The sequence below is a fragment of the Lissotriton helveticus genome, chromosome 5_1 (genome assembly GCF_964261635.1).
Source record: "Lissotriton helveticus chromosome 5_1, aLisHel1.1, whole genome shotgun sequence".
NCBI classification, from domain to species: Eukaryota; Metazoa; Chordata; class Amphibia; order Caudata; family Salamandridae; genus Lissotriton; species Lissotriton helveticus.
In genome coordinates, this window is record NC_136065.1 from 652176221 (window position 1) to 652191387 (window position 15167).

The 15167-nt window shown below is 44.0% G+C and overlaps 1 protein-coding gene across 1 annotated transcript in view; it reads right to left on the reverse strand.

The window, feature by feature from the left end:
- Positions 1 to 15167, reverse strand: part of CUEDC2 (CUE domain containing 2) — an 89414-nt gene that overhangs the window by 6425 nt on the left and 67822 nt on the right. Inside the window, exons 7-8 of the mRNA XM_078643051.1 lie at positions 7075 to 7127; positions 6123 to 6183 (exon numbers count right to left, since the gene is read on the reverse strand). Of these exons, the coding sequence (XP_078499177.1) occupies positions 6123 to 6183; positions 7075 to 7127 (114 nt within the window). The remainder of the gene's footprint in view (positions 1 to 6122; positions 6184 to 7074; positions 7128 to 15167) is intronic.

Consider the following 15167-nt stretch of genomic DNA (forward strand, 5'->3'; position numbering starts at 1 on the left):
TGTATCATCTTCTTCAAATTACGCAAAAACCACGTAAACAAAAGTGTCACCATTCACTGCGACCATCATTAATGCATCACTGTTTCTTGGAAACAATACTTCATTCCTTAAAGCAAAGTAAATTACATTTTCCAATGCTGAATACATCAAATTTGAACACACAGACTTACTTACTAATCTTAAACTGATCTCCAGAATGCACTTGATTGCAAAAATGATTGAAACAGTAACAGGAGCTCAAGTCTAATGTCAAATTACCAACTTGAGTATTTTGCACTATTGTTAGGTTTCAGAATGAGAAAAACATGAAGATGGACACATTTTAATTACTTGATGAAAACCACCACATTTGATGGTGATCTAATGGTGCTAGTAGAACTCTCTGTAGGCTTTGATAAACTGGATCACAATTATCTAATCATTTTACGTATTTTAGTTTGTCATCAAACATTATAATGGTTGACTTTTCAAACACTCATCCCAAGATGAAATCATTTAGGTTACCAGCTTGTGGAGCTACCGAAAAGATTACAACTACATCCATTATTATGCAGATGCCATACAGTTATAAGTAAAAGTGACTTTCTCTGATGAGATCTAATATCATGCATGGAAGCTTTTAAGAAGAAGTTGATGTCCAGCAGGTTCCTCAAATTCAATTCACATAGCATGGACAGCCAACTCCTTTACATTGATAACTTCATATGCTTGAAAGCTTTGGGTTAAATCATCTGGCCACTTGGGTTGACTGCCATTTTAGTCCTACAAGGGAACCCATTCTTTCGCCCAGGACTTGCCAATTTTCAATGCAAATCCACTTTCATAGGATCTACAGGACTTCCTTTTATCGATATCATCTCCATATAGTCAAGCTTCACTTCCTCCAGGAAGACATTAAATCACTGTGTAAGCCTTAGATCTTTTTACACTGATGGTGTGAACACACCATTTGAAAAACCCGCTAACTTCAAACCACATTAGTCCTAATCTGATCTCTACCAGAAAGGCAAACATGCCACCCCAAAGGCAGCTTCAAATATGAAGTCCTACAACTGGACCAGCCTGCCTCCTCAAAGAAAAGCTTTTGGAAATGCACAATAAATAAATTCTGTCTGACCCTAAACAGCCATGACACCAGGAAAAAAAGCTAAGTAAAAGAAAAAAGTTAAAATGTTGTATTTGCACCAATAATTTGGATCAAACTACTAGGAAAAAACTGCGGAATCCCACGTCTGTTGACCTTCGATTAAAACCTCACAGATTACCCATTAAATTCTCATCTTTGGGCATAGTTACTGTGTCAGGTTCGAACAGTTAATTAAAGCACACCTCTAAGCTTGTATATGACTTAGCCATAAAAGAGCACTTCATTTATTCAACAATTGGCAACAAGTGTATTGTTAAGTACAAGCATTTAGTTCAATGACATTCTTTTAATTATATTAGAACTGCAAACATGTTTCATCTCTACAACAGCTGTTGAAGGAGTGGAGGGAATCAGTGAACGGAGGAGGCTCTGGAAAGGAAAAAGGAAGCATTCCATTCCCCCTGCACCAAAATGACAAAGTTGTATTGATAAAGATGAAGGTGATCCGTGAAATCCATTATCTGTAGATAAATATACCTATTCCCCCGGGTAAAGACTTTTTTGACCAAGTACGCGCTCTCTACTCACTGGACTCATGTCAAGGGCAGGGTGCCCCAAATGAGCTGGGAAAGAGTCACATAATCATACAAATAGGTGGGATTTGCTGTGTCAGACCCAAAGAGATGCTTCCTTGTAGTGCAGGCACATTACGTGATATATTTGATAAATACACCGTGCCCTGCACCATATCTCCCTATGGCGCGGGACCAATTAGACGCGGGAGCACTGAGCACCATACTGGCTACAAAGCTACCCAGACATGACACGTATATTTAAACAGTACAATGTACACACTGGGCGCAGCGAAGCGGGCAGGGCTTTCAGATATATGTACTGCTGAAAATCCATCTTAAGCCACTACGATAGCAAATTCAGTAGAGGCTACGTTGGAGTGCCTAAATCTAACTGCAGTCGGTCAACTATTTACTTAGGCTGAACAGTTATGTTCCTTGGGTGAGATCAATATGGTTGACCTGTTTGCATATTTTATGCTATTGACATGCTGCCTCTGTGTTATGGGTGGGCTTCCCGCATAAACCTAAGAATATGCGCCTCTGACACAAATGTATTTGTCCAGTACACTAAAGGATGGGTGACTAGATTATACCAGATGATTGACGAAATGCTGCCGTTGTCTCATGATGTGACTAGAACAACAGGCGGTAGACTTGAGATGACTTTGCCTCTTAAGACATGGAGGCACTGTTGTGAGCAAATTAAAGAAGTCTCTATAAATCAACAACATAGGTTCATACTTTTAATTTCATCCAGAGTTTATTATAGCCATAAACGCCTCCATCAAATAGATACAACAGAACCCTCTTGATGCAGCAGGTGCTACGCAGACCTGGAAGATTTCATGCACCTTGCTTGCCATTGCCTTCTGATCAGAGCATTTTGGTCTGAGATAGTTTCTAATATTAATGAGCTTGCCGACACTCACTTGACATGTATGCCGCTTCCCTTGTTACTAGGTTTTGTTGAAGATCTCATACAGCAGATGGAAGCTGGTTGCATTGACACTCGCAAGGTGACGAACTGTAACAGCCTGGCTTAAGGGACCTATTCCTAGGACTCGCCACTGGGTACGAGATTCGATTTTCTGTGATGAAAAGGCATTGATGAACCTGTCCTTGCAAGTGCAGAGACTGTGACCAAAGGACATCTGGGGCCCCCTCAGAGATTATATTACAGGATTACAGGTGGCAGATAATGACTCTATATCAGGGACACCTACCTGGACTACGATTGAAGATGCTGGAGCCAGAGTCAGATTTGGCCCAAAGGGTGAATGCTCCCCTAGATTTACCATCAACAAAGGAGTCAGGCAGGGGTGTATCTTAGCCCCTCTGCTTTTTTCGCTCTATATAAATGCTATAGGCGAGCACCTGAACAACATTGAATGCGATTATCCAAAGGTAGGAGGTAAATCCATCCCGATCCTGCTATATGCAGATGATGCGGCTATCCTCTCCCAAACAAGAGTGGGGCTTCAAAAAGCTGTTACGGCATTCTCCGTCTTCATGAACGAAAGGGGCCTCAAAGTGAACATAGGGAAAACATACTCAATGGTATGTAGTAAAAAGAACAAAAGAACCGCCTGCCCTATATTTATTGAGGACAAAAGACTGGAGACTGTGGAGAACTTTACCTATCTAGGTATATGTCTGCATCGGAAAATGTCCTGGCAGTCGGCAGTTGAAAAGAGGAAACTTGCCTTTGTCAGAGCAACTGGTGGCCTTCGGGACTTTGCTGGAAAAATAGGGCGGAGGCCGGTTAAACAGCTTATCACAATATACAAAGCTAAATGCACCTCAACAGCGATCTATGGGGCCGGACTGTGGGGTATCGATAATAATATCTCTTTGATACAAAAAGTGGAAAACAGCTTCCTAAGGTACCTACTGGCTACATCTAAAGCAACCTCGGTATATATGATGCATATTGAATTAGATCTACCGTTCATATCAGATCTGATCAAAGTGGAGCCTCCATTTCTCTGGCATAAACTTTGGACCACCCCCGAGACTGTTTTAAACAGGGAAGTATTATCAGATATTTTAAATAAGGAGGGGTTAAAACCTCTGAAAAATTCAAAATGGATGACCTATGTCAAAAACTTCTTAGACGACATCGGTCGTCCGGAGCTGTTCACAGATCCATCGCTACTGGAACACATCTCGAGGAAAAATCTGAGAAAGCTCCTAATGGATCACCTGGAACTTAAAAGATGGAATAAACAAAAACCAAATAAAACAATCCAGGCATACCAAAGGGTGACACCCCATAAAGGTCTTCAACTATACCTTTCAACAGATTTCTCCTGTTATACTAGAATGATGCTCACCAAACTTAGATTGGGCTCCTTCTTCCGATTAGTTACATTTCCCAATTGTAATGACTGGTCCCGGAACTTGTCTCCTTGCCCATGTAATGAAATTTCAGCACAATCTAATATACATATTATTTTATTCTGTAGATACTATGAGTCTCCTAGGAAATCTCTATTGAGACCCTTACTTAAGAGATGGGGTGTAAGGGGCTGTAAAGACGCTTTTGAACGCTTACTAGAGCTAGAAGACAGAGATGTGATATGCATCATGGACCATTTTTTAAAACTGCTGCTTAAACTCCGAAAATTGCTTTAATGATTTAGGCGACACCGAAGTTTTATCTGTTTTTCTTTCTTTGTTTGTGATTGTGTGAAAAATTTCTTTTATTATTTAAAAAAAAAAATCACTGACATTTCTTGGTTTTTATAATTATTGTAATGTATGCTTATATTATACTTCTTTTGGAATATCGAATAAAGCTTATTTTGAATCTTGAATCTTTGAGATGGAGATGAAGGAATAGTAACTGCGTCAGAGTTTCACATAGTCCAATGGTTTGAGGTAGGTAGAATTCATGAGATTCTAAATGATGAGATAAAGACTGACAATTGATAATTGTGTAACTGGACACTACTGTATGTTTGTTTCTTGATTTTGATATATACTGGACAACTCTTACTCAATTTCTGATCTGAGACTATATGGTTTCTTCGATGCATATTTATGTAATTATAAAACCTAATAAAAAGATAACGGTCCAGGCTACCAGAACCTCATTCTCTTGGAATCATGCTTTGCTGTTTTGAATAGCATACAATATCTGAGGGAGCTGAATGCCTGGATGCTACTGAAGACACTGGCTAGCAGACGTCTATCCGCTTGGGAGGAGCTTGTGGGCCTGGGGGGAGGGAGAAGGGAGGATACATTGGTTGTTTTTTGTACTGCTTTTTTAGAATATCTGGGCTTTGTAGTGCAGTGTATTTTTATGTGCCGTTTGTTGAGTCTGGAGCAGGTGGGGAATTGGTTATTTTGTTCTGTATCTCGTAGATTTTTCATTTAGATCACGAAATTAATTTTCTATTATGATGAACGGGAGAGGCTGAAAATGTGTGAACTTAGTCCTTTATTTGTAGCACCATTGTCGATGTGGTGGCCTGTAAATCTAAGGCTCTGCATAAATAAAAGAGATATAGCGGTGAGAGCTAGATGTTGCATATGGTTTTAAATTACCATGCCTTTACCGGTGATGTCCACCTACCTACTTGTCTGTATCCAGATAAACTGTAATGACAAGCATACGTGTCATGATTATTAGAATCATGGACTGAACATGGTACATACGTAATTTGATTCGTTAAACTACCCTACCTTATCTTCGTGACTGTAGTGATGTATCTATAATGTTAAAGAAACATCACGTTGTTATTATCATGTGGATAGTCTGTATTGGGTCTAACACGCGCTATCTAATTTTATGCAGAGCCTTAGATTTACAGGCCACCACATCGACACCTGAAGTTCAGTTGATAGCAGGTACGCTATTTAATCTATCAATCTGTCTACCCCCATGAGCCCACACACTCAACACTGTGCTCACTTACACTCAAATTTTTTTATTTTTTTCAGAATTGCCCCTGATGAAGGCACCACCTTGAGTGCCAAAATGCATTGGGCCTGCTCAATAATGCTTGTATAAAGTGATGTATATTATGACTGTGATGAAAATGTAATGATAAATGTGCTTATAAATGTTTATGGACATTGTTATGAATACCTCTAATAACATAAGTCGAGAAATTGCATAAAGCAAGAGAAAAATAAATGCATACACAAGTGTAAACACGAATCCAAAAGATTGTGGTAAAAATTCTTTATCTTCTAAGGTGCGGAGCACCAAGTGAACAGTGCGTGATTAGGTGAGCTAACACCCACCATAACCATTCGTTCATAGCACCCAGGAATGACTATCCTGATTAATCACAGCACCATTGGAGGACTTTAAAGAAATTGATTATTTTCGGAGTGCTCCTCACTACCCCAATTACCCAGAAATAGTATTTGACAAGACTGAACAAATATGAACAATTTATATATTATATTGTCCTCTCTGTCAAAAAGTCTTGGTTTGGGGATGTTCTCACCTCTTTTGGAGCAAGTGGCCTATGGGTTTTCTCATCCTCGTCATTATCCACCATCATATATCTGAAAAACAAATTTCAAGTCAATCAAATCAAAAATATTTGGCTTATAAAGTCGCAGGGAACCCAACTTCAAAATACACACTATCTGACCAGTTCATATATATTAGCATCATGACACTTGCACAAGTGTCACATAGCCATAGGCTGCCACAGGATAATGAGTATAACAGAGGTGTGTGTCCACATGCTTCAGCATGTTTTTGTAAGGACACAGCAGCATTTACTGCTCGGAGATGGTGGACGCCAATCTCAGAGTGGTAAATGTTTTAAAGGTGCACAAAAGCACATGAAAAAAAGAGATGACCCATGGTAGCAAACTGCAGCGTTCAGGGCTTCCGAAAAAAATCAACTAAGAAAACAAATGGGAGAGGGGAAAAGACTGCTAAAGTGGTCTATAGACGAAATATAAAAATAAATATTGCCAACGTGAATGTGGTGTTTGTGAAATGTCAATCTGGACAATGTGAAAAGGGACACGAGCCTTAGAAGAAGTGAATGCAGCAACAAGGCAACTTTTTTAAACCACAAACACACTGGGGAGGTAGGGACTACAATTCCAGTGACGAGTTTAATGTTGGGATAAGAGTCTACATCTCTCAATTGTTTACTTTCTGATGTAAATGTATTTGAATACAAAAGGACCTATATCAAATAAAGATCACTGAGCACAGGTCTTTCTTTATGGTTTGTCACAAAAACAGTGCAAAAGGTGATTTTAGGTGTAAAAGGTTTAAGTCTGAAGCCAGGAAGAACAAGTGAAATCTGTAATAAAAATAGATACTGGTGCTATATTAACAGTGCCATAAGTTGAGAGGTTTGTGAATGATTATTTTAGTGCTTTCTTGTAACTTGAACAAGCAGTTTAAAACAAAATGGTGTAAATTCCTCTTACTTTTGTAAAATGAAATCTTTCAGCTCTTCCTTTTTGGGGACATCGTGGGTTTCCTTAATATAGAAAATACAAACTCAATCAAAAGAGTGCAGACACATTTTAAAGGGTACACTTTTACGCAAGTCAACCATGATACAATAACAAGCATTTACAATGCAATAGGTCTCGTAGCATTAAAGTTTGAGTTATTGGCATTGTGTATGACAATGCGTTGCATACATTTTTTTGCAAACTTTGAGTTGGTGAGCAGTGACAGTGTGTGCAAGAGTATGCTGTTCTTTAAAGCATTGTGGTAGAGAGTGCAGGAATTTGGGTGACATGAGCAATGTGGATGGGGTGAGATTACAGGAGTGAGTGTAACTCGACAAAATGTGTTTAATTGCATACCAGTGAGATATGGAAAGCTCTGATGATGCACCTCAGGCACGGGCTCACAGCTGTTATTATTCACACAGCTTTGATGATGCACCTCAGGCACGGGCTCACAGCTGTTATTATTCACACAGCTCTGATGATGCAACTCACGCACGGGGCTGACGCAGTTATTATTCACACCACCAGCCATTAGTGCACGCTTCCTCCAAGCACACACACCTCCAGCCGGCAGTGCACGCTTCCACCAAGCACACACACCACCAGCGCACAATTTCTACAGGCACACACACCACCAGCCATCAGTGCACACATAAATTGTTAACGCATCCACAATTAAGTATTGTAGCAATCGCAGTATGGTGCACTTTAGTTTTAAACATATTCATCTAAAGCGCAGCATGCCACCATTGCTACAATTCCAACCCAACCCACATAATTCTACTACACACCACATGCATACACTCCATAACACATGGCTAAAAGACATTGCCATTTACAATGCCATTGGCTCTAACTCAAATAAATCCGAGACCTATTGCATTTCTAATGCTTGTTTAACATTGTCTTTCTTCATTTTAATGATCAGCCAAGGATCATTGTGACAGCAATAGAACCCATCTAAAAGTGATATCTTCTTATGTGCCACAGACAAATAAGTAGAGCTATAAATTGGTATCAATCATGAACACGGAAGGATTACATGGCAAAATCACTGACACAGGACTGCACACATCCGGAGTTATAAGGCAAGCTAAACATTTGAAAGATACAAAACACCAGTCAGTGTTTTAGTGGCGGTGCACTTTTTTTCGGGTTTTGAAAACACAAGGGAAAAAAGCGATACTGTGGATCTCCCATGTCACAATGTAATTGAGGATGCGGCCTAACGGCTAGAGCTGTCGACCTTGAAGCTGGGGGATCGAGTTCCAGTCTTGGCAGGGATGCTCAACACCCTGTGATTCTGGGCAAACGACTCAATTTCTTTGTGCCTAACAAAATGAATGTGTCACTCTGTAACATAACTGGTGCTCATGTAAACCGCACTGATACCTTCGGGTCGAGTTTGCGATATATAAAATAAATAAATCAGCCTAGTATTGAATTTTGGAGGGTGTAGTCATGGTTTCCTAATGGCAAGCACTAGAACGTAAATATAAAATATTTGAAGGAGGAGCTAGTGAAGAAATACATATGGAATTGTAAAGGAAATTATTTGGATTGAAATTAAAAGGAAAAAACAGAGCCCTTTTTCAAGTCTTGATTTGCCATTTCAAATTATGTCATTTTTGTCGAAAGTGAGTTGAATAATGTATTGTGAATAATGATCTACGAAATAAACCTCTTGCCTTGTGTATTGGGATCAGGTAACTTTGGCCTGAAGTACCATCAATTGCTTACCACAGCTCTTCGACGCCTGCCACAATGCTACGTGAACGAGGGACCAAGGGACAGGAAGCGAAGCAGGGAATGCCGTCAAACATTGTGCAGTCCATTGTGTGCTTTGTGTTTCGAGAGTCACAATGTGAGCACACATGCTATTTTAACCAATGTGTTCAAAAAGTGCTGGCATGCCGGGAGCTGAAAAGCAGGGAGTGTCCGGGACATCTGGTCACTCTAGTGCAGGTTAATGCAGAACCCGCCTCCTGCGCGCCCCGCACACCTCCAGCTCTTACCATGCAGTTGAAGTGGGCCACCACCTCGTCGTCGGGGGTCTTGTACAGCACGCCGCTAACCGGGGTCTGCTCGCGCTAGTGGCAGAAGCCGCAGGCGCCCTTTACTTTCTCCTTTGGCGGCCGCAGGGGCCATGGTGCTACCTCAGGAACACGGCTGACAGCGGTAAGTATGCAGCCAGGTAAGCAAAAAATACACCTCAGTGCTTGTGAGTCAGATATTTCTGTCAAAAGCTCCCAAGTGTTTTAGCTGCAGGCATAGTTTCGTTTCCAAGGCAGGACCCAGCTGCGCGTGAGAGGAAGCCACGCACCCTTCCGAGTCCAGTCCCTGAGATTTAGGTTTCGGTTTTGAAGTAGGCGGGATGAAGCCGCGGCGCGTTCACATCTGCGATTCTGTCCCACAGAGGGCCGTGGTACTGATAGCTGACGCATACGATTACGAACGCCACTTCACTTGCAGAACTCTACAATGGCGGTAAGTGGGGCTTAGTTGTAGGGGGAGGGGGGTGCGCTTGTGTGTGTGTGTGTGTGTGCGCGCGTGTGTGTGTGTGTGTGTGTATGTGTGCGGCGGTGGCAGGGGGGAGAAGGGGTCTCTGTATGTGTGTGTGTGTCTGTAGGTGTGCTCGTGTGTGTGCGCATGCGTGAGCAGGGGGAGGTGTGGCTGTGTGGTACAGCTTTCCAGGAGAGGAGACAGGAGCTGGGCACAGCGAGCGCGTTCACGTGCGCGTGGCCCGCTCAATTCTGACTCTTGAAGAAGCGCGCGGCCAGCTACTGTCTCCTCTCCTGGAAAGCAGAGTCGCTCACAATAGGTCTCTGGCGAGACCGCGCTTCGGCGGTTAACGCCACGAGACCTAAAAACCCTGTAACTCCCGAGACAGGTCAGTGGGAAGCATAATGAATACTAAAATGCCACGGCACAACTAGCAAAGGATTGGGTTAGGAAGAAACACTATACAAGCCCTTACAAAAAATGAACAAATATGGTACAATGTTTTATCATGTATGCCTCTATTCTATGAACACAGTTTTACTACTGCTGATCATATAAATGTAAATGTAAATGTATAGGCATTTATATAGCGCACTACTTACCCGTAGGGTCCCAAGGCGCTTCGACCGCTGCGAAACCCTTCCTGGCTTCCCTGAGAGATGGTCCCTTAATGGGTATCTCCAGGGTGAGACCAGGCATCCCCGGCGGTCTGGTGGGGCCGTTAGTGAAGATGTGGCAAGCTAATGCCCAGAGTTGCCGAGTGTGATCGCTGATCAGAGTGGGCACCGAGGCGAGAGAATTATCGAGTCCGCTGACCCTGGTCCAGAAACCTGCCGCGCCGGGAATCGAACCCTGGTCCCGGGCCGTCCTCTGCTCTCGGGTCTGCCGCCTCTAACCAGTGAGCCACACTACTTCACTATATATATAGTCCACTAGGCTCTCCCTTCTATAGAACACAGATTTTAGTCTGGAGATGCAGACAACAGAACCCCAGTAAATGTCAGATCCATTAATGGTTCAGGATTCGCAAAACTAGTCAGTCTTGTGCGCCTAGCGAGGCTGATAGCGAGGGAGAAATTGAGCAAGGCAGTTCAACGTTTATAGTAAAAAGAGAGGCAGAAAAAGTTAACAAAAGCTCTTCCGATTTTTCTTCCAAATCAAGACCGGGCCAAGCAGTATTCTGCAGATCCCAGCATAGTCGGCAGTCTTTACTAGTTGACACAGGGCAAAAGACCTTCATTTCAGTACCAGAGGATAAAGCCTGGAAGAGGGAGGGTCTCAATGCATGCCAGTCAGCAATTAATACTGTTACATAGTAGTATCGATGGATTACAATCATTCACAATCATTGTATGCAACCATTAAGGGTCAATGATGGGAGACGGGCAGTCACTCTCCAAAGGGAGTGGTACATGCACTCTACATTAGCTCTATGTTGGTTTAGTCACCAGCGCACAAGTTATAGGAAGCGGATGAGGTGAAAGTGCTAAATACCTCTAGAGAATCAAGCTTAAAAGAAAACAAAGGGCATGGTGTAGCTAAGATGGCGGCGGGGTAGGAGTGGCTCGGCTAAGCTCCTTTGCCCGATACCAGCAAGCCACATGTGACAGAGCCCACATCCCCCCTCCCCCACCTCAGAAGGCCTCTTAGCCCCAGAGGACACGAGGAGGGCACACCAGGCAATAGAGGCGAACAGCACAGAGTTGGTGCACCAGCACTGGCAGCCTTGTGGCCCACATCCGCATGGCAGAATTGAGGGGCCGGAACTCTGGCCAAAGTAAGGCAGTGAGTCAAAGCAGAGGTCCCCGGTGTTGGAACCACTGACCAAGCCACACAACTGCACCTCGAGCACACAGAGGGGGTCACCACAGTACTGCCACTCCCAGATTCTCATCTGGGCACGTTCATAACAAGGCCCATAAACCGGCACAGAACAGAGACCTCCTAAGGCCACACCCTGCACCACCAAGATGAACTGCAGCATGTGGAGCCTGTGGAGCAAGGAGTATCCGCCACACCGGCAGGAGCCCACGTGGTACGCCAGGCAGACCCTGAATGAAGCACGACCAAAATGACTACCCAGTGGAGCCTCATCAACACAAGTAAGGTGGCATAAAACACAGAGGGATGGCACAGTAAAAGACCTGCTAGACAAAGCGCCCTAACCTCTAGCCACACCCATTAATAGAGAAGGCTGGAACTGACGCAATGGCTCCAGTCACTCAATGGTGCATGACAAACCTCTTTGACAAGCTCAGGGAGGATACAGCAGCACTCTAGGAGGACATGGCCTTTACATCAAAGTGATCAAACGAGATGTGTAGAACTAGGCCAGGGAATGCCCACCTTGGAAACCAGCGGGGACGCAGGGGAAGAGGAACTGGACATTCACCGACACGAACTCCTGGACCTGAAGAAACAAAGACCAGCTGCAAATAAAGCTAGAAAATCTAGAGAACAGGTCACGTCGCTCCAATATACGGATCAAAGAAATCCCTCTTCAGATGGACATAGGAGCCTTGGAGGGCTGTCATCTGCCATATGCACCCCGACTTAGCTGACAAAGAAATCTTAGACTGCACTCAGAGCTGGCAGTGCATCCACTGCATCACCTCGACACACCCTTACATGTGACCATAGTTACAGTGTGAAAGAGGCCATCAAGTTGGCAACCAGGGATCAAGGCCCAATTACATTTGAAGGCACTAAAATATGTTCCTATTCTTTTGACATTTGTCCCCCACCACTCTTCAAAGATGCTGCGCCCTCAATGAGGTGACCACCTTTCTTTGCACACAGGGGATCAAACTCAAATGGGGCACCCCTTCTATCTACTCTTTGTTTGGGACCGAGAAACGTGCTGTAGGCTCCATGGAAGAGGCTAACTCTATTCTGGGTCTGCATGCTAACAAGGGAGACACGGACCACGAGAACCTAACACAAGGTAGCTCTCCACACAAGCCTGCTGGGAAGAGAGACACCTACAAAGAGGAGTACCCTCAAACCAACACATGGCGTCAGCCGTCGCAAGCACTCAGTGATCCTCCAGCAACTTCAGGGCCAAGACGCCAACTGGGACTACTCACCAGAATCGCCCACCATTCATAGACCATACCACATTACCATAAGGAGGCACCCACGGAAAGCCGGACTGAAACCGGTGACCTTACCAATGTGCTATCAAGCAGGCACAGCTGAAGACACACCCACAAACCCTAAAGAAGAGGGACAGCCATACACCCTGAAAGTGGAAATCGCCTCCTTCCACCAGATACCAAGACCCAAACTCCAGACCAACGGAGGACTCCCAGGGTGGGAGTAGTTATTATAGGAGTTGTCTAACCTCTGTTAAGATTCCCACCTGCCCAGAGCGTCCCACCCCCAGCGGAACTCCACAAAGAGGAGCAATAGCACACCTTCACTGTGTACCACCAGCAGAGCTGCTCCTGAATGCCCACTCCACTGCCCAATCCTGCCACCACCGGATGATCAAAGTACTGAGTCATAATGTTAGAGGTCTTAATGCCCCAGCAAAATTACTGGCCCTCATCGCACTCTTAGGAGATTCCAAAAGCAACACCGCCCTCCTACAGAAAACACATCTGATCAAAAAAAGACTAGAAGAGACGGAGGCCTCGTCTGTTTAACAGGCTGTAACTTCTTTTGGGGCCCAGTAAAAAAGCGGGAGTAGCAATACTGCTGGCCAACACATTTCAAGGCCACATCACACAAACCCAAGCACACTCCTGTGGAGGCTTCCCTCCTTGTGAATATCAGTGAACATGATCACATTCACCCCTGTACTCTGTATTCACTCAATGACCACCAACAGCACTTTCTACTTAATGCTCTGGTAGCCACGTCCACAGACCAAGATACAGTGATGGGATGACTTCAACCTAGCCGACAAAAACTCTCTAAACAAACTGGCTTAAAGACAGGACTAATTAGGGGCATTCACAGACACAATGCTTCAATGGCTAAAAGATATAGTTCTCACGGAAGTTTGGCGCTTCAACGCCATCACAGACGCTTGGCGCATCCAGGCCTCCAATTAGACTTCCGTTCAAATTTACTATTTCTTAGTCTTCCCCCGCACTGTCACAACTATAGGTCAGATCGAAATACAAGTCAACAGCCCTGTCAGACCACTCTCTCATCACGATAAACTTCCACACACCGGACCACAGCACAGCCTACTGCCAATGGTGGCTGAACGTCAAATCACTCGCCTAGGACTCTACGGAGAAGGTCCAAGAGGCCATACAGCATTTCCTCCCAATTCAACGACACACCGACCACACCCATCGCTCTTATCTGGGAAACGTTGAAAGCAGTAACAAAGGGAACATGCTTAGCCATCTTCACGGGACAAAGAGAAACGGTACAAAAAGGCCACCCTAGAGCCAACATGAAGGTGCTGGAGTAGGCACATAATCAGGTAGGCACCCATAAAGCACACAGGCAGCGGACACTGGCCAGAAAACAGCTCAAAGTGCTGGACTGGGATGGAGTCTAATACACCTTGCTCCGTACTAAACAATATTACACTGCGGCAACAAGGCAGGCTGACTACTCGCCCATAACCTACAGGACTACAACCAAAGGAACAGGACTGTCGTGAACCACAATGCACGAAGCAACACAGTGATTGTCCAAGCGTTCAGATGATACTACAAGACCCTGTAGTCAACAGAAAAGATAAGTCCCGGGAGATCTGTGAATTTCCCCTCACAGCTACCATAAAGAGATGCACTCTCCCTCAAAACCGATATTTGAATGGAAGAGGTATTGAGGCTATCTTTAGGCTACAACATGGCAAAGCACCAGGAACGGACGGATTCGCTGCCGCGTCCCACCGGCGTTTAGGAGCACCGGTGGGACGCGGCAGCGAACCCCAGCAGTGCGGTGGGTTTCGCAGGGAAACGTGATCAGATGACACGAATACCCTGACAAGAGGTGTGCGGGTATGTTGCAACTTCGCCACCTCGAGGTGTTGAATTGAAAAACACTGTGGAATGAGTGAAAGGACGAACCCCTGTAAGCCCTGATGAAGTTGCGAAACAAGACAGCAACGAAACATGTTGGCAATTCAATATTAGGTTGGGTACAACAGAAACCAATTTTAGTTTGAAAGGTTTGCAGCCCAGAATAAAAGTCATAGTGGCCAGCAAGCTTCTCAATTTTAGTGGTGAAAACTACGCTTTTGATTTTTCACGAGGGGTGTTTGTGTTGATGTGTGTACAAGTGGGAGTTATTATTTGTGTCTCCTGAGGAGTGAAATTGTCTGTTGATTTCACTTCCTTTTCTTTTCTTTCCTCTTCCTTTCACGAGTGAGAGAGAGTTACCAATGATGATAAGTGGGTAAAACTGGTAATCACTAACCAGTAACCCCTTGTGGCGGTTCTTCCGTGAGGTGCTCTCTCTTTCTCCTCACATTTTTTCACTGTATGGAATGTGGGGTTTGTGGTGACAGTTGACGTGTGGTCTTTTTATGAATCTGACACGGTGACATATATGAATAAATGAAAATTCTTATAAATAGGGAAATAAGAAAT